We start from the raw sequence: 18,770 nt of genomic DNA, 5'->3' as shown, positions 1-18,770 counted from the left end.
ATTTTTCTTTAAACGAATATGAAAGACTTGAAGCTAGTGGTATTGGAATGGTGGAAGTTTCAAGTATTTTTTTTTTTCCTTTGTTAAAGTGGAGTGAATTTCTAACTGATGAATGAGGAGAAAACCTTTATAAATTTAATCCCAGTTCCTTGCCCATCCCTGTTCCTGTCCTCTCTCCTTCCTTCTCCATCCTTTTGGTTCCTTTGTTTGGGGCCTGAACCTGCTTCTTTGAACACTTATAAATCTTGAATCTGTCTGATCTTTAGGAGACAGGCCAGAGGCCGCACGTCACCGTGTGTAATTTAAAGCTGCAGGGCTAAAAGCATTTGCAGAGGTTTGAAGGACCCAGTTCTGACCTGACCAAAAGAGCACATTGGAACAGACCTTCTCGAGTCTCCTTCAAGCCCTGGGAGGATGGTGATGAGAGCAGACACACCGAGTAATTTATGGGCTCCGTTTGCTCCCAGTCTCCTCAGCACCTGGTCCCCTTAGAAATGAGTCATGTACTGCCACCTTGTGGCAGATTCTGGCAGCTGCAGTCTGACTGTCTTGGACCGTCCAATCTGGTGTTCAGCTGGTGTCTGATCCAAGATGATCTGCCTTGTATCCAGATTTAGGTAGGTAGTGATACAGAAGGGGATTCTCTTGAGTCACTACTGTTGCTTTGATAACTTGATCATGTTAAGAAATAGGTCTCAGGTGAGAGAAGATGGCTTTCTTTTACTTTCGTGTTCTGTGCATTTTGGGGGTATGGGGTGTTTTTGTTTTGTTTGGATTTGGTTTGTTTTGATCTGGGATATGTGAGAGTTTAGGAAAGAAACCTGAGATCCGGTCACACGTGGTGGCACATGCATGTAACCCCAGCTGCTTGGGACGCTGAGGCAGGAGATCATAAGTTTGAGGCCAGCCTCTGCAACTTAGCGACAGCCTGTCTCAAAATAAAAAGGACTGGGGATGTAGGTCCATGGCAAAGTGCTCCTGGGTGCAATCCCTAGTACCAAAAATAAAATACAAAATAAGTAAATAAAAATTTTTAAAGGACTGGGATGGGAGTGGAGCTCTATGGCAGAGCATTTACCTAGCATGTGTGAGGCTCTGGATTCAATCCCCAGTACAAATAATAACAACAACAACAACAATAAGCCTGTGTTTTCTTGTTGGGGAACATGGAAGGAGGGTAAGGTTCTGACCTTTCTTTGGCTGCATTCGGTTCCTAGGCTTTTCTGCTCTCATGTCCTGTGTGGCATTCTGGGCAGGTGATGCTCTTTATAAGAGCTGTGTCAGGGTCTGCACTTGGACTGCCTTCCCTATAATACCCAGTCTTGAGAACTGAGTTCTGATGCATCACCTGCCCCTGGTCCCATTCCTGGGATGTGCACATGGCACCTGCGTGCCATTTGGATTGATATGTTCCCCTCGTGAGCCAATAGAGACATTCTCACTTACCTTTCTCTCACTTAGAGCCACTGATACTCAGTAGAATTTGGATCAGAGAAGCAGAAGGAATGAAAGATAGAGGAAGGTGCTGTTTCAGTCTCTTGTGTTGTTGGGAAGCTGGCCACAGGCCTTCAGATGGCCCTCTGCAGCACCTCGGGGCTGCTGTGCCTTGTTCCATTTTTCATCATCAAATGATGGTGCAATTTATGTAACAGGGACTTTGCTTAGTACTCTGAAAACAGTATCTTTAAGGAGGGTATGTCACCATCTTACTGAAGAGGAAGCTAAGTTTCAGGGGGCTGAGTAATTCACCTCAGCTCATGGGTGTGGTAAGGACCTGAGCCAGAATCAGAACCACTCTGGCTCCAGATTGCAGCCCCTGCACATTTGGTATATGCCGCATGCCGCGCGGTGTGCCACATAAAAGTGATTTGCTTTGTTTTAGGTGATTGTTTCTAAACTTGCTTTTCCCATTTGATTGAGTATATAACAAAAGAAAGCTATTGTCCCAGGGCTTTTAGGCATCTCTAAGAGGAAAATGGAACAGTGGATAGCCTTTGCCCTCTGGCCCACTTTGGTTTCTGACAATTAGAATGGAGGCACGTGTTTAACTGGAAGAGGATCCCTTTGTTTGATGCCATTAACATATGCCAAGTAATAATTGGAGGGACACCTTTTTCTGTAGGCATGTGGAATGCCTGGGCATATTGGTAGACAGAACAGAAGGGACTAGAGATCTGTGAAGCAGAGAGAAGGGTTTGTTTAGAATACAGGAAGAAGGGCTGAGCTGGAGGTGCTAGGAAAGTTCTGGCCTGCCCCACACAAGGTCCTGGCTTGGATCCCTAGTACTGCCCCATCCTGCAAAAACTGAAAATGCCAATGTGGAGGAGGTGGGGTCCTCTCTACCCACTGCACTGTCTAGACTGTGCTGTCAGTGTGAGGACTGGCTCGGAGGTTCCCGGACCTTTCTGTGGGGCTTCAGCAAGCTGCAGGACTTGGGCAGGCTGGTGGGAAGACTACACGAGAGCGATGGAGGGAAATGCGGCTGGTGAGCCAAGAAAGGACAGATTTAGATAGAGGAAGACACCGGCTAGCTGAGGAGCTGCCACAGCGCATAGCAGTCAGCCTTGCTCCCCTCCTGGTTCCAGGGGATACGGCCATGGGACAAGTCACAGAATAGTGGAGTTGGGTCCAGTATATCTCTCCTGGTAGAACTGGGTATCCCAGACAATTTACTGCAGATGGTCACCTTCCCAACCCAGCTTCTGCTGATCTTTTGTTCTTTGTAATCCTGCACAGCAGCTAACAAAGTTCAAGTAGACATTCAAATATTTTTTATTAATTTATCACACCTGTGTGTTGTATTTTGAGGCCAGGGATCATAAACATCTAGTATGTTTCTAGTACATGTTTATGAACTTCCGCAGCACTAAGTCAGTCGTTTTCAAAACACAAACATTTGAAAAAGGGTGACATCAGTATCATCACCAGTAATTTTTGAAAGCACACATCTGTCGTCAATGGCCATGCTTCTCTGTCAGTGCGGAGGCGCACACGTGGGAATCTCTGCACCAGGCTTGTCCATGCTGACCCTTCTCATGAAATTTGGGTTTGACGTGAGCCCAGGTGGAATTGGCAGGGAGCTCTGGTAGAAAGTCAGAATTAGTCTGCTTTCCCTCCGTGTGCTTTGTCATTTTCCTTGATTCCTTGAGGTATCTGTGCAGGGATTGAGTTAAATGGAAAACAAATGCTGCGCCACTTCAGGGCAAGGCCCTGCGGTGTGCAGGAGAGGAGACTATGAGAAGGGAAGAAGGGCCAGGTGCGCTGGGTGACTGAGGTAGGCACCATCTTGCGAGCTGTGGACTGCTGTCATTCTAGTGGTGAGTGGGGCTTTAAGTGAAATGGGGGTGCACGTGTATAATAATGCATATATTAAGGACTACGCCTTTTCTTATGAAGCAACAAATTAACAATTTTGAATTAAGCAAGGGCAAATTATGTATATAATTTAAATCAGGAAAGCAGCATCACTGTCTTCACTGGTATGTTTGGAGGATTGGCATGAAATACTTACTGGGAGACTGATACACTGTGGGGGGCGCTCTATGGGCCACCCCTGGGGAGTAGTGGAATAGCCATTTTCTTTGCACTGTCCCTCTGCCTCAGGAGTGGGGTGTGGCGACTTGGAGATGGCTTGGTTGGAGGCTTGTCGGCAGGAGGAGGAGCAAGGTCTTTCTGAGAGTAGATAGCAGATGCCTACAGAGTGCCCGTGCTGCAAGCTACCGACCTAGCAAACTGAATACCCCGCACAGACCATTTGCAGGTTTAGTACTCTCCTTTGTACTGTTTGCCCAAATGCCATCGTGAAAGACCACGCTCTGCGTTGCAGTCCTGAGAAAAGCATATGTGGGGAACTGAGAGCACACATGGGTCCTCACATCTGTCTGGGGGCTGCATTGTTATACATGTGCACCCCCATTTCACTTAAAGCCCCACCCACCCCTTGAATGACAGCAGTTCACAGCTTGCAAGTCGTTGCCTACGTCAGTCTCCTTGGAAGACTCATACGATAAAAAGCTGGATTCCAGCACACACACACACACACACACACACACACACACACACACACACATTCCGTCTTTATGGAAAATGGCTGCTAATCCATGATCATTTTTTTTCCAGAAACAGGTTTTATGATAATATAGTAAAAATATTAAATTAGAAAATGCCTCACTAAGGGTTATAAAACCTTACTACACTAGAGATAGGTAATTATCCCCTCTACAGCCTAAATGACAGTTTAAAAGAAATAAAAATGTTAGTGCTCATTACTTGCTTTTGTAGGTTGCAATAAAGGGTAAGTTAAATTTTAATTCAAGGAAGAGCCCCGGCTATCGACCTTCTACCTTAGGTCCAAGTCCTGTTAATTACTCTGTCGCTTATTCTCCTACATGATACTAACATTAATACATTTTCTACAGTGGACATTCCCACTGGCCATTGAGACCCACAGTGTGGAGGGGGGAGGGGAGACAAATCAGGAAAGGTACTTCAGATCAGTGATTCAGATCTTGATTCTTAATGTGATGAGGAGCAGGAATTATTTTTTAAAGAAAACCAAGTTCATTATGCATAGCCTTAAGGGAACCTCAAGTATTAAACTCGACACTTACCCTGGAGAATCAGAGGAAGACAAGGTTAACCTGAAGGATTGATAGTCTGGTCCTCTGCACAGCCAAATCCTGGTTAGAGAAGAAGTGCTGCAGTAGAAGCCATCTGCCTCCTCATCTCCAGCTTTTGCTCGCCTGGTTTCTAGTTTTGTTTTCCTTGGGAAGGTGTGAGGGATTTGGGTGTGCTTTCTTTCTTTTCAGATGTTTTGATCTTTCCCTCTGCACTGACGCTAGACCTAGCACCTGTCTGGGTTTGGGGGCGCTCCTGGGCTCTCTACACCTCAGCCTTACTTGGTGTGAGAAGACTTTCCAAATTGAAGATCGGTACAGACTTCGATGGAGTCAGTTTCCAAAGTAGAACACGCCTGTGCCGGAGGTGCAGGCCTCCCTCTGCTCAGCCTTCCACAGTTGCCCTTCAGCTAGTGCAAAGCTTGCTGTGAGCCCATCTCTAGAGTGCCCTGGTCCTCGCCCTGGACTAGGAAAGTTCCAGGGCCTCAGGCACAGGCCCATTTGGACATATGGTCCAGGAATTGAGAAAGCCCAAGGACTGGACTAAAAATACTGTGTGGGTCAGATGGCTTCCAGGTCTTTATTTTCAACCAAACTATAGAAGAATGTGAGTTGAGTTGTCAGTTGATAGATTGTTAAAGGTAATTTTTGGAACTGGGGATGTGGCACAGTGGTAGAGTGCTTGCCCAGCATGCAGAAGGACTTAGGCTCAATCCCAGCACCACACACACACACACAAACACAAAACGTACTTTTTAGTGATGGGTCACTATGTGATTATTTTTCCCCCATATAATTCAGAAAGAATGAGATGAGAAGAATCAAGGGACATTTTGGTGACAAAACTCCTATTCCTGTCTGGGCACAGTGGCATGCCTGTAAGCCCAACTACATGGAGACTAAGGCAGGAGGAGCCCAAGTTCAAGGCTGACCTGGGCAACTTAGTGAGACCCTGTCTCAAAATAATATAAAAAGGGCAGGGCCGGGGATATAACTCAGTGGTAGAGTACTACTGGGTTCAATCCTCAGTACATTAAAAATTAAAAAGAAAAAAAAAAATCCCATTCTTTTCTGCTTGTTCATATGACAGGATTTCTCAGGACATACATCTACAAAAAATAAGACTACAGTTGATGCTAAGCCCTTTTTCATTCTAATGATAGATGATATTCACCCATAGATCCATGAACACTCAACAGGGAAAGCTTCGTTCATATCCATTAAAAGATGTGATTCCAGTAACACTTTATACATTTATATTAAATTTTCACTAAAATTATAATACACTGTTATATTGTTAATATATATAGATGTATCCTGATAATAATTGTAAGGATAAACCAATCCAGAACAGAATTTTCAATTACTTGAAGACTTGTCTCAAGAAATCAAAATATTTTCATTTTTATATTTTAAATTTTGAAAATTTTAGATGTTTTCCATTTACTTATTTTTGTGGCCAAAAACTATAATAGGGTAATCAATGAAAGAACAATTATATTACAACAAAAATCTATAGGGAAAAGTCAAGTGGAAATGTCAACCTGTTTTTGAAAAAAAAAAGATGCTGTAAAATTTCTAAGTTAGAGGGTTTGATTATGTGTTATTTAAATAAATGATAATGGATATCCAGTCACTGTGGCATAGAGGTTCCATTGGGAACATTACAAAAGGGTCATGACTTTTAAAAGTTAATAATTACAGCTTTCTCATAATTATATCCTTTGTGACTATGTAAATTTGCTGTGAAAAATTTTATATAGCAACTTAGAATGTGTGAGGGATGAGAAGTTTTGTAAAAATTGTTTTCGGACTCTTGGCTCTGTCCTCCCAGCTGTGCATGACCACCTAGGAATGCAAAGTCTCGAACCTTGGATGTGACGGAGAAGGGCTGGGCTGAATCAGCAGCTGGAGTCTAGGCAGGTCCTTATCTGGAGGTGCTCCTGGTCCCCAAGGAGGGCTTGCTTGGTCTTCCTCTAGACCAGAAGCACCAGAGGCAGCAGGAGGCCATCGCATTGCTCTTGGTGAGGGATGGCGTGATCTGAAATAGTGGGGGCCTGGAGGGCAGCAGGGCTTGGGTGCTTTGCAGGTGCATGTGGCCGCTGGCTGGTGGGTAGTGGGCGAGGAAGACGTCAAGTTGAAATTGCTTGAGGGTGTTTAGATTGGAATGATCCCTTATTTGTATTCTCCATCTCTCTCTCTCAAAATATTTTAAGAACCCAGACCACTCAGCTTCCCAGGTTGCTCTGCCACGAGCAGCTGCATATGTTTGTCAGCTTTGCGCACCTGAGTGTGAAATGATGTTCCATCAAAACATGGGTTCAGCATTTCACTCTCTGCTCCTGACACGTGAACCCTGCTGCGGACAGTAACTGCTGCCTTCTGCCCTGGCGCTGCACTGCTATTGCAGCGCAGAGTGGAAGCATTTGCTGGGGGTAATGATGGGGTCTGGTGCAGGCAAGCAAGGCGAGGCTGGAAAGAGGGTAGCTTGAAGGCTAAATAGCACTGCGCCTCTGCTTCTCCCTCTCATCAGCCCGCGTCCTCTTAAAGTCATACTGTCCTTTCTGTCATGGCAACTCTCCCCTTCATGCCGTTTAATTTTTTTGTTGTTGAAATGGCTAGTGAGACTTGTTTTATTGGCAAATAGGCAGGCCCCGAGCGTGATGAAGTGAGGCCGGCAGGGCCTCGCTGCTCTCCTGTGATGGAGCTGGCGGCCGGGAGGGGAGCTGCCTGCGCTCATTTGCATTTGGGCTGAGGCCGCTCTTCACCTTTGTGGGGCTGTCTGGGCTGTGGAGAGCGAGGCAGACAGATGTGTGTGGCAGGGAACAAAAGAGGCTGGAGCTCAGGGTGAGCCTGCTCTTTGTCTGCAGGCCCTGGGGCTGGTTGGCGGTTTGGGGAAGGGTGGCAGCAAATACTCACTGTAAAATGGCTGTAGTAAAACTGGGACCCGCTGTTTCCTAACCCACGCGCTCCCTGCCTCCCTGTGGGTCCCCAACATGAAAGGCTAGTTTATATTTCTGTTTTCTTCTTTAAGGTTTTCACTTTTTTAAGGCTTTGGTATGCCATTCCCATCTCCCGTGTCCTGATTATGGTGCTTCTGTTCCTCTCCGTCACTAAAAACAGGGTAACTTTAAAAAAAGACTAATGAATTTTTGTGTTGAATTCTTGTGAAAAAGAGCTGTTGAACGACGGAGGTTTTTGTTTGTAAAGTCAGGTTTGCCAGTGATAGCTTTCAGCACTTTTAAAAGCCTATTTCTTGATAAGATGGCAGACAGTATTTTTAGTCAGATCTGAAAATATCAGAGCTGCCATGGCCTCTTACTGGGGCTGCTGACTCACCCTGGTCAGCTGCGTGCCTGCCTCAGTTGGCTGTGTCCCTGGGGCCCTCTCATCTCACATGGGTCCCACTTGCTTGGAGCCTCGAGGCCCCTCCTGACTGCAGGGAGAGCTGCATGGTATGTACAGGGGAGAGGGCCCTGCAGCGTCCATCCTGCAATGGGCAGGGTCCCTCCACACACACCCTTGAGATTTTCCAGTCCTTGGCAGATGGCTTTGGCCAGATGTGTATGTGTTACACTTAGTAACAGAGACAGAGGTTGGGTGTGGTAATTGACTGTATTTTCAGGAACCCAAGACTGACATCTTAGGAGTTTTAAAAATGTCAAAACCCAACTTTTGAAATAAATTAGCCAATCAAATTATTTATTAGATTGAGACCAGAGAAGCTGCTGGGGGAATGGGGAAGGTCTTGGGTCTACGCCTGAACTACTGCACATGTGATAGTAATTGGAATCTTGTTGCTGGGTCATTTTCATTGTTTTTCAAGTACTGCCAAGTCCAAGAAAATGTATGAAAACTAAATTATATCCCCCTACATCCCATGTCTGATTGAATCCTCCTCATGGCGTGGCCGTCTCATACGTCCTATTAAAATATTCAATCTTGTTTTCTTACTTGAAGAGCCTGTCTGTAAAGGGCAGACTTAGAGAAAACTCATTCCCTAGAGACAGGGTATCCAGGCACACTGGACTGTTTACATATTTTACTATTTGATTGGCTGCGTCTGGATTTCTTCCTCTCGTTGTATTTGTGAATAAGAGCTGTGAGGTGCATTTTTTAATTACATGGCTGTGTTTTCAATGGAAGGAGCAGATGAGAGTATTTCCCAGCTTCTTAGTTTCTTTTAACCTTGAGAAGTTAACTGGTGTGTTAACTAATTTGTTTTGTTTGTCTTCTAGGACAGAGTTGTATCGATCTCTTTTTGGCCAGCTCAACCCTCCTGACGCCGGCCTTGGGGATTGACGTCGTCTGTCTCCTTTGCCCTGGGCCTCCCTGCACCCCGCCAGTCCTGCCGGCTGCTCACCCAGGAGGCAGCTGTGATTCCATGGGGCTGAGCGGTCAGGGAATCCCTGGGAAGGTGCTCTGCCCTGAACGCAAGGGCACCTCCCCGTGTCCTTTAACCATCACAAATAAAGACTATTGTCACTGCTGCTGCCACGTGTGATTTCTTAAGCAGCACACAGTAAGTGTGATTTAGGTCTGTAGCAGGAAGACTCCTTTGTTGGGAGGGGTTTTATTTTTTCCTAGTTAAATGGCCCCCTCTTACAATATAAGCCCATTCGTCCTAATGGACCCTTAGGTGGTTGCTGGTTTGGGGCTGTTGTGAGTAATGCTGTGGTGAGCATGGACGTGCAGATGTCCTTTCAACTTTTTTTTTTTTCTTCTTTTGCAGTACTAGGGATTGAACCCAGGACCTTGGTGCATGCTAGGCAATCGCCGAGCTGTATTCTCGGTTCTCATTTTTTATTTTGAGACAGGGCCTCACAGTTGCTGGCCTGTTCTAAACTCCCAAACCACCTGCCTCCGCCTCCTGAACAGCTGGGATCACAGGCATGCGCCATCACAGCTGGCTCCCTTCAAAATGTCTTTTGAGTCTATACCCAGAAGTGGGCTCAATAGTCATAGGAGGTCTGTTTTTCCTGGGCTTTGTGTATGTGTGGTGCTGGGCTCAGATGCAGAGCCTCCACATGCCGAGCATGCACTCCATTACTGAGCTGTACCCCAGCCCTATTTAAGTTTCTTAAGACCTCTTCTGTCCCCATAATGGCTATGCTAATTTACATGCCCATCAAAAGAGTGGAAGGGCTCCCTTTTCTCCCCATTTTTGCCAACACTTGTTATCTTTCATCTTCTTGATAACAGCAAATTAACAGGTATGGGGTGATATTTCAGTGTGGTTTTGTGCTTTTCCAGTTCAGGAGTAGCACCCAGGGCCTCAGGCAGACCAGGCAGTGCCTCCTCCCCCCGCCCCCCCCCCCCCAGCCCTGCATCATTTTAGTCTCCACTTTTCATCTTGTTGTGTCTCTTTGATTTATTTGCATTTTCTACTTGCCTCCTATTATCCTTTCAATGTCCCCAGTCTTTCCTGTCTGTCTGCCAGTATGAAGTCTTATTTTCCCCATCAGATTATTCACTTCTGGAGGGCCAGGATGGCCATGTGCCTCATTTGTTTCATGACAACATATGTCACATGTCTGGGTCACTTTTCTTTACTTCCCCCTGAATTGCCGACTGAAGCAGGGCATCCTATCACCAAACTACGTCCTCAACTTAGGGCCTCACTAAGTCACCCAGGGTAGCTTCAAATTTGAGATCCTCCTGCCTCAGCTTCTGGAGCAGCTGGAATTGCACTGTGCCAGGTTGGTTCTTACTTCTCACATGTGGTTTTAATTTGCATTTCCCTAAGGATTAGTAACGCTGAGCATTTCTTAATGAGTCTGTTAGAGTTTCATATATCTTCTTCTGAGGAATTTCTGTTCATGTCCTTTGTCCATTTTTTTTAAAAGGGTTATTTGTCTTCTTGCTGTTGAGTTGTTTGAATTTCCTGTGGATGGTTGGATAAATACAATGGGGCCTATATACACAATGGAATACTATTCAGCTTTTAAAAAGAAGGAAATTCTGTCATTTGTGACAACATAGATGAACCTGGAGGATATTATACCAAGCTGAATAAGCTGGGCACAGAAAGACATACCACATGACTTCATGTGGAATCTAAAAAAGATGAACTCAGAAGTAAAGAGTAGAATGTTGGTCACCAGAGGCTGGGGGGGTGGGGGGGCTGGAGGACAGACTGGGGAGATTATTGGTCAAAGGGTACAAAGCGTCAGGCGGAATAATTTTTGAGATCTATCACACAGCAGAGTGACTATGGTTATTAATAACATATGCCATATTTCAAAATAAGTAAATTTCAAGCTTCTCACCACAAAGAAATGATAAGCAAGGCAAGTGGTAGATTTGTCAAATATTTGGTTCAGTCATCCCTCATTGTATACCTGCGTTAAATATCACATTTTACTCAATGTATACAATTAGGATTTTTCAGTTAAGAACAGTATTAATTTTGGTGCTGGGTAATGGTGGTGTGCGCCTGTAATCCCAACCACTTGGGAGGCTGAGGCAGGAGGATCAAAAATTGGAGGTCAGCCTGCCTGGGCAATTTAGCAAGAACCTGTCTCAAAAAAATAAAAAGTACTGGGGATGGAGTTCATCGGCAGAGCACTTGACTAGCATGTATGAAGCCCCGAGTTAATCACTAGAACTGCAAAATGATAATAAGATTAATTTTGGAATGGGAATGGGGCTCGGGGGTAGAGCACTTGCCTAGTGTTCATGAGGCCCGGGGTTTGATCTCAAACTGAAAAAAATATATATTCATTTTTAAAGAACTTCACAAAAGAAAGAATTCTGGGGCAGAATGCTACATGAGTGTATGTTCGCTGGTTTATTAGGACTCTTAGAACAGGGAATCCCCCCCCCCCAAATCATAAGCTTTGCCCATGAGACTTTGGAACTTGGATATGTGCGAATTTGTTGCTCTGACTTCTCTTTTGTTTTGTCTTTTCACTTACAAAGATTTTTTCCAGGGTCCTTTCCTATTCTACCCATTCCTAAATCACTTTATTGAGATTAGCTGTGGTGTAAATCTAGCAGGAGGAGATGATTCACTTGTTTTTCATCCAAAGGTCAAAAGCTGGAAATTAAATCCCCATAAAGGGGATTTATTGGCCTGCTGTGGTCAGTATGCAATGAAGATCATTTTGCGTAAGTAATGTGCGCCTGGGTGGACCCGCACGTGGCACTGACCACCTCACAGCACAGGTCCTTTGCCCCAGTTTTTCATTTAAGGCTATGGGTTTAGAGAGGTATTGAAGTCAGGCAATGGAGTGTAGTTGTGTAAAGTCAGGCTTTGATATTGTTTTAAAATTTCAAAATGCAGCCACAGATTTTTGGGCACGGGAATCCCACCTGTCATTGCCGTGGTGGGCAGGGACTGCTGCTCGATGCTCAAAGACAACTCCAAACAGTGAATCTTGAAGGGAATATACGTCGCTGTTAGCTGAGCTCAGGTTAGGGCATATTGGAGGGAGGAGAGTTTCTCCGCCTTCTTTTTGGCCCACGGTGCAGGTGGTTTGTCCCTGTCTCAGCAGCCACCTCTTGGACTCTACTATCAGGGAAATGCTTCATCTTCATTTTGTCCCCATTTACCCCAAAGATCAATTGACAGAAATAGGAGAGTCCCCACATTCACCCCTTTCAAAACGATCCCTCTTTAAAATACAGAACATCCAGTCCTGCCACTTAGCCTAAGGATGTTGGGACACACACAAAACAGCCAGCAAGTAACTCTTCACGTGGAACTTTCTGGGAGCCTGATGCTCACCCACATTTCCAAAAGACAGAAGTCACTCTCCATCTGATGGGGGAAAGGCTATTTAACAGGTACTTCAAAATATGTGAAGTCCAGCAAGTTTAATTAAAATGAGTTAAAAACAGGAGAGATGAAAAAGAAGAACTGACAGGCTTTCACTGAAGGGAGCTTGCATTTTAAAATGCAGAGGGCCACCCTCCTTCCAGCCAAGAATAAATTGGAAACTATTTTAATTGACACGGATACTGCAATTCAACTGTTACTAGAAAGACAGATTAGTTGATTGATTTGCATTTTAATAAAACTAATACTTTACATTTTGGTAGCTAATGCTGATTTTTAAATGAGTTGAGAACAGTTATCAAGAGTTTCAATCCTGAGCCCTTTTTCAGTGTTGACTGAAGCATTCCTCTCTTTTGTGTGGAGTTTGCTGATTTTATTTTTGCCCAGCTGACTGCTCTACACACCCTGCTCAAACCACAGGCCTCCGAGATCTACAGGGATAGGAGCTACCCTCAGCCGAGCCGGGGACCCAGCTGGAGGATGCACCCTGCACACAGACGAGGCAGAAAGGCTGGCTTCTTGTCTTACTTTATTTTTACCTTAAAAATCACAGACAGGTGGAAAAAAACAAAAATAATCCCACCACCCTGAAGCGACCACTTGTTATTCTCCTTTTAGTGCTTCGCCATCCTCTGCCAGGTATAGGCACGATCAGAGCAGAGTGTCCTGGTGAGTCCCATGGGGGGAAGACGGGGAGCAGTTAGGTAGAGGCTGCGGGGCTCGTTGATGGTTATGGGTGGTTTTGCAGGCTGGGATTGAACCCAGGGCCTTGCATGCTGGCACGCACTCCCCCCACCACTGTAACTCCCAGCCCCTAAATTTGGTTTTCACTTTTGGCTTATTTGAAAAATTTGAACTACCCTTTTAGAAACAATAAAAACAGAATAACACATGGCTGGGGCTCCGTGTTTAGCATGCAAAAGGCCCTGGGGTCAGTCCCAGCACTGCGAAAACTAAGAAATCATAAAAACAAAATACCCTTGCAGCCATGCCTGCCCCTCCCACTCCCGTCACACGCATGGCACATGGGTGCTGCCAATGGACATGGCACTCTGCGGTTTAATATCAGTAGCACAGTGAAAGACAAACCACAAGGCAGACATACCAGATACATTGTGTCCAGACACCATATTGCAATTGCTAATAATTCCAGACACCATATTGCAATTGCTAATAATTCCAATCAGAGGACATATCACCAATATTTAACCAAATCCCCCTGTTGCTGAACATTTGAATTATTTTCAGATTTTTGCTGTTATCATTAATGCTACAGGGGAACATTTGTGCATTAAAGCTTATTTATTGCATTTCTTGAAACTTGGTGGGTGTGTACATACACCACTGGGGATTGAACCCAGGGGTGCTCTACCATGAGCTATGTTTCCAGCCCTTTTTATTTTTTTTATTATTATTTTTTATTTTGAGATGGGACCTTGCTAAGTTGCTGAGGCTGGCCTTAAACTTGGGATCCCTTGCCTCAACCTCCCAAGTAGCTGGGATTACAGGTGTGCACTGTAATATTTTTAGTTGTGGGCTGGGATTGTAGCTCAGCAGAAGAGCGCTTTCCTAGCAAATGTGGGGCCCTGGGTTCGATCCTTGGCACCACATAAAAATAAATAAAATATTGTGTCCAACTACAACTAAAAATTTTTTTAAATAAAAATAAATGTTTTTAGTTGTACATGGACGTAATATCTTTATTTCCATGTAGTGCTGGGGTCGAACCCAGTGCTCCACACGTGCTAGGCAAGCGCTCCACCACAGAGCTACAGCCCCTGCCCGAGTCTCAATATTCCTAAGGCCCATATCTGGGTTCTCCTCTGCATTTGCCTGGGCAGGCGGCTCTGCAACCAAGGTTGTCAGGAAGCAGAGAGGAGACAGGTCTGGGTTTTGATCCAAGGGTTTATTTCTTGCTCCCCAGAGAACCCTTCAAATCAGCATCCTCCTGTGGGAGGATTAAAGAGCTGCCTGTGCTGAGCTTTGAGATGCTCCACTGAGAGACGGTGGATAAATGGAAAGTGACACCATCATCCCCGGCCCCCGGCCCCCAGACTTCCGGCTGCTAGATCGCCTATAATTTGCTTTCCTTTCCATTCTCTGGTTTTAACACCTCCGTCCTAGGGATTCCCAGGCAGGTTTCCCTCATCTCGGAGGACTTAAGAGTTCCTTTGGGCGGTTCTGTGCTTTGCATTTGGTATATAGACATTTCTGTCAAGGACACTATCCGGGATCCATTATTGAACATCATTTGGAAGGCCTACATGTCAATAGAGGTCCCTGAGAAAGCGAGTAGCCACCAGCCTAGCAGATTGTCATCCCCAGTTTAGGAAAACGGCTTCCCTCCCAGGAGGACACAGGGGGGCCCTGTAGGATGCTGGAATGGGGCAGGAGCGTGTGGTGAGACCCCCAAAGTAAGGAAGCAAAAGCAAAAGTAGACAAATGGATTAAACTGAAAAGCTTCTGCACAGCAAAGGAAACTACAGGGTGAAGAGACAACGTGGAGGGGTTGGTTTGGTTAGTTTTGAGATGGTTTCACCATGGTCTTAACTCCTGGGCCCAAGTGATCTCCTTCTTCCCAAGTAACTGGGACTGGGGGAACAAACCAACACATGCCACCAGGGCTCAATATCTAGAATACATAAGACACTTAATAGCAATAATTATGATCCGATTGAAAAATGGGCAATAGGCTGGTGTGCAGCTCTGCGGTAGAGCAAGGGCTTAGCGTGTCTAAGGCCCTGGGTTCAATCCACAACACACACACGCAAAATGAAGGCAGTAGACCTCAGCAGGCATTTCTCAAGCAAGAACATGCAGATGGCCAACAGTCATATGAAAAAGGCTCAACTCATCAGGGAAGTGCAAACCAAAACCGCCATGAGATGCCACCTCCAGGTAGATCTGTTAGAAAGAGGTGACAGTGTGGTGGGGATGTGGAGAAAGGGAGCCCTGGCCTCCGGCTGGGGAGAATGAAATTACAATAGCCACTGTAGAAGAGTATGGAGCTTCCTTTAAAAATGGAAAATAAAACCCCCATATGGTATATATCTAAAGGAGGGGAAAGCAGCATCCAGAGGGCCAGCTGCCCTCCGGGTTCCTTGCCGTTCTACTCAGCCAACTGTGGAGTCAACGTAAGTGCCCATCAACAGAAGAGTGGTGGACAACGTGTTCAAGTCCAGTGGAACACTATTCAGTCATAAAAAGGACAAAACCCTGTCACTTGTGACAACATGGATGAAGCTGAAGGCCATTGTGTTAAGTAAAATTAGCCAGACACAGAAACACAAGGACCACGTGACCTCTCTCACGGAATCTGTAAAAGCAGACCCCATGGAAGCTGGGGACAGAAGCTGGCTGAAGAGGCTGGAAGGGTCGGGGAAGGAGGGACAGAGAGAGGTTCCAGCAACTGATGCCAAGTCACAGGAGCAAGAAATTCCCGTGTGCTCTTGCTCTAGAGGGTCACTAGTGATAACGGGAGGGCACTGTGGATCGCAAAATGCCACAAGGATTTTGAATGTTTTCACCACAAAGAAAGAAATGAGGCACGTTTGAGAAGAGAGTTGTTCCCCCTGATTTGAAAGTTCCACCCCCCCCGTGAACAGAAGCACCTCATGAGATGCACCTCCTACAGGATACCCCGCGGGTGTGGACAAATCTTATGTGTCAATGGAGAGAAAGGTCAATTAAAGCAGAATCACTGAAAGGTACAAAAAGAAGTTCCTTTTCGAGGTCGACGCTCCCGGGTCACACTCCCGCTGGCCCCTCCCCAGACGCTGCTGTCCTTCCTGTGACCATTTCACCCAGAGGAAACTGAGTGGGGCTCGGGATTAAGCCGAATGTGACACTCCTTATGGACCTTGGTTCTGTTCCCCAGGACGGAGCAGTCACTCTGTATTTGGAGCGTTGATGCCAAGATCGGTGTCACCCCTGGGCCGGGCTCAGCCTGGGAGACTGGTCCAAACCTCATCCCAAACCATGAGCCTCCTTCCCCGCGTCTCCGTTGGTGCTTCTGCTGTCGCACGCCCGGGGTGGGGGTGGGGGTGCTGCTGGAATTCAATGGAGCTGGTCCCCGTGAGCCGGGACATTTGTTTCTAAACTTCTCTCCTCCTCCTCTGCCTCGTCTTACTTCCTCTTTCTCCATAACATTCCAAAAATAATTGCCACTGATCTGGCGAGTCCATTAACTCATTGTCCCCTCGGCGCGGGTCCAGGCCGCTGCACGTGCGCACAGGTCAACGTGTCCGGCGGCTCCTGGCTCCCGCCCGCCCGCCCGCCGCGGCCCTGATCTGGCCCCTGCTCCCCGGTGTCTGTGGATTGCCTTTACCGCACCTTCCTCCCGGGTGCGTGGGGCTTCCCAGCAGGTCACTGCCTCAGCAGATTTATATTCCTGAGAAGTTGGCTGGGTTTATTCCCCTGGTTCAGGGTCCTCGGAGTTCATTTGCTGAGGTCAAGGACACTGAATTCTCAGGAAAGAAAATTTAAAAGAATGTGGGAGGAAAACAAGAAAGCCCATCCCAATCACTGATAGGATAGGAGAATGTAAGGTCCCCAGCAGACAATGGGACAGTGACACAGAAAGCTGCCTGCCCTTCCCAGCCTGCCGCCTTCCACCCTCTTTATGATGGGAGTGTCACTCCCTGCTCCCCCCCACCTCCCCGCAGGCCTGCAGCAGAGCCCTCAGCTGCTTCTCTTTGCCATTTGCCTTTTCCCAAGTTAGGTAGGTGCCCTGTTTATCCAGGGCCAGGTTCTGCTAGTCTTGGACAGGCCTCGAGACATCTGGGTAGAGGACAGATGTGAATGAAAGGCGGAGAAGTGGAGAGAATAAAACCTGCTAGGGTGTCACCTCAGGGTCCTCCTTAGGAATGTGAGCTAACCCAGTTTGGGGGTTATCCCTCCTCAACAGCTGTTTCTAGGCAAAGGCAACTTCTGAGACTTGAGTTTAGCCCAGGTGTGAACTATTTGCCTCTTACCCCTACTACTTGACAGGCGCAGGCTGAGGCAGGTGACCCAGTCTCTAGGATGGCAGCTGCTGCCCTTCTCCTCTGCAGGTTCCGCATACTCTAACCTGGGTCTTGCCAAAGCCACTGCAACGCTGGAGTTGCCCCCATCAGTCCTGCTGCTACTCCCGGGGATTGTGTGATTTTGTTGCTGTTCTTGTTTCGCAGGGCTGGGGACTGAGCCCAGGACACCATGCATGCAAGGCAAGTCCTCTACTACTGAGCTACAGTTCCTATTTTTATTTTGGGTCTTTCTGTGTTGCTGAGGCTGACCTTGAACTTGACAAGATCCTTCTGCCTCAGCCTCCAGAGTCATTGGGATTACAGGAGGGAGCCCTGGTGCCTGGCTCTGGAAGCCCAGTTCTGAACCTGTTTTCAGATGTGGCATAACCTTCGCAAGGTTCTGGTTCCCCAAGGCAAGAGCTCTGCCTGGCAGGACAGCAGCAGCCCTGGTGCTCTGGGCACCCCTCCTGGGCTTTCAGCTCTGGCTCTGAGAGACCAGCCTCCAGGAATGCCAGATGCATTAGCATGCCGCTGTCCCTGGTACCCAGCACGAAGCAATTAGCCTGCTGCTCTGTAGTTTCCGTCTTTCCATGAAGAGTGCAGCTCTAAGTCTTGGTTCCTTTGCCCGTGTGGCCAGTCACCTTCCTTTGTCCTGGGGGAGACCAGGGGAGGCCAGGAGGCACTTCTAACATGAGGGGCATGAAGGCATCCAGACCAGAGCTCTCCTAGGGAACTTTCCAGGATGCTGGGATTGTGATCCTGTCGTTCTGGGCTACCCCATTCGGCAGTCAGTAGCCAGGTGGGGCTTTCAGGCCCTTGCAGTGGCTAGTAGCTACGGTGCTGGATAGTTCAGCTCCATCTGGCTACTGCCCAACCTTCTGCAAGGCAGAGTGAACGTCACAGTCAAACACAGGGTAAACGGTCAACAGATGGGGGAGTGGGACTCCAGCTGCCCCTGGGCTGCAGGTCCCTGCTGTTGCGCTCCTGTGCTGTCCCAGCAGGCTCTGCTTTTGACCGAGATGGACCTGCATGTAGCTTGTCCCCACCGGCTTCTCAGGCCTAAGGCCTTGGCTAAGTGAAGGAGCCCTGACCTTCTCCTGAGGGATTAGGCTGGGAACTGACTCCCTGGTGGCGTGAAATTGTTTTCCAGTTTGACTCTTGTGTCCTTTAAAGTTGTAGCTCTGCACTTGGTTTGAAGAGCTAAATGTAAGGCTAATAGGGAACACTTTAAATGTGATAACTCCAAGTTCATATTGTTTGAAGAGATAAGCAGAAAGGGGCAGGTGCTTTTGAATCCACTTATCAGTGTGTTAGCAGCCTCCTCGCCTGGCCCCCCACCCAGGTGCTGTGATGTTCCCTGAGGATCTTGGA

General features: G+C 46.9%; 1 protein-coding gene across 2 annotated transcripts in view; it reads left to right on the top strand.

The window, feature by feature from the left end:
• Positions 1 to 9,106, top strand: part of Aatf (apoptosis antagonizing transcription factor) — a 107,731-nt gene extending 98,625 nt beyond the window's left edge. For both annotated transcript variants that reach the window (XM_027950303.3, XM_027950302.3), the window contains one exon: positions 8,855 to 9,106. In XM_027950303.3, coding sequence (XP_027806104.1) covers positions 8,855 to 8,918 — 64 coding nt within the window. In that variant the 3' untranslated portion in view covers positions 8,919 to 9,106. The remainder of the gene's footprint in view (positions 1 to 8,854) is intronic.
• Positions 9,107 to 18,770: the final 9,664 nt, after the last annotated feature.

This window comes from Marmota flaviventris, chromosome 17 (genome assembly GCF_047511675.1).
Source record: "Marmota flaviventris isolate mMarFla1 chromosome 17, mMarFla1.hap1, whole genome shotgun sequence".
NCBI classification, from domain to species: Eukaryota; Metazoa; Chordata; class Mammalia; order Rodentia; family Sciuridae; genus Marmota; species Marmota flaviventris.
Note: the sequence above shows the minus strand (reverse complement) of the source record. Positions and strands in the feature narration are given on the sequence as shown.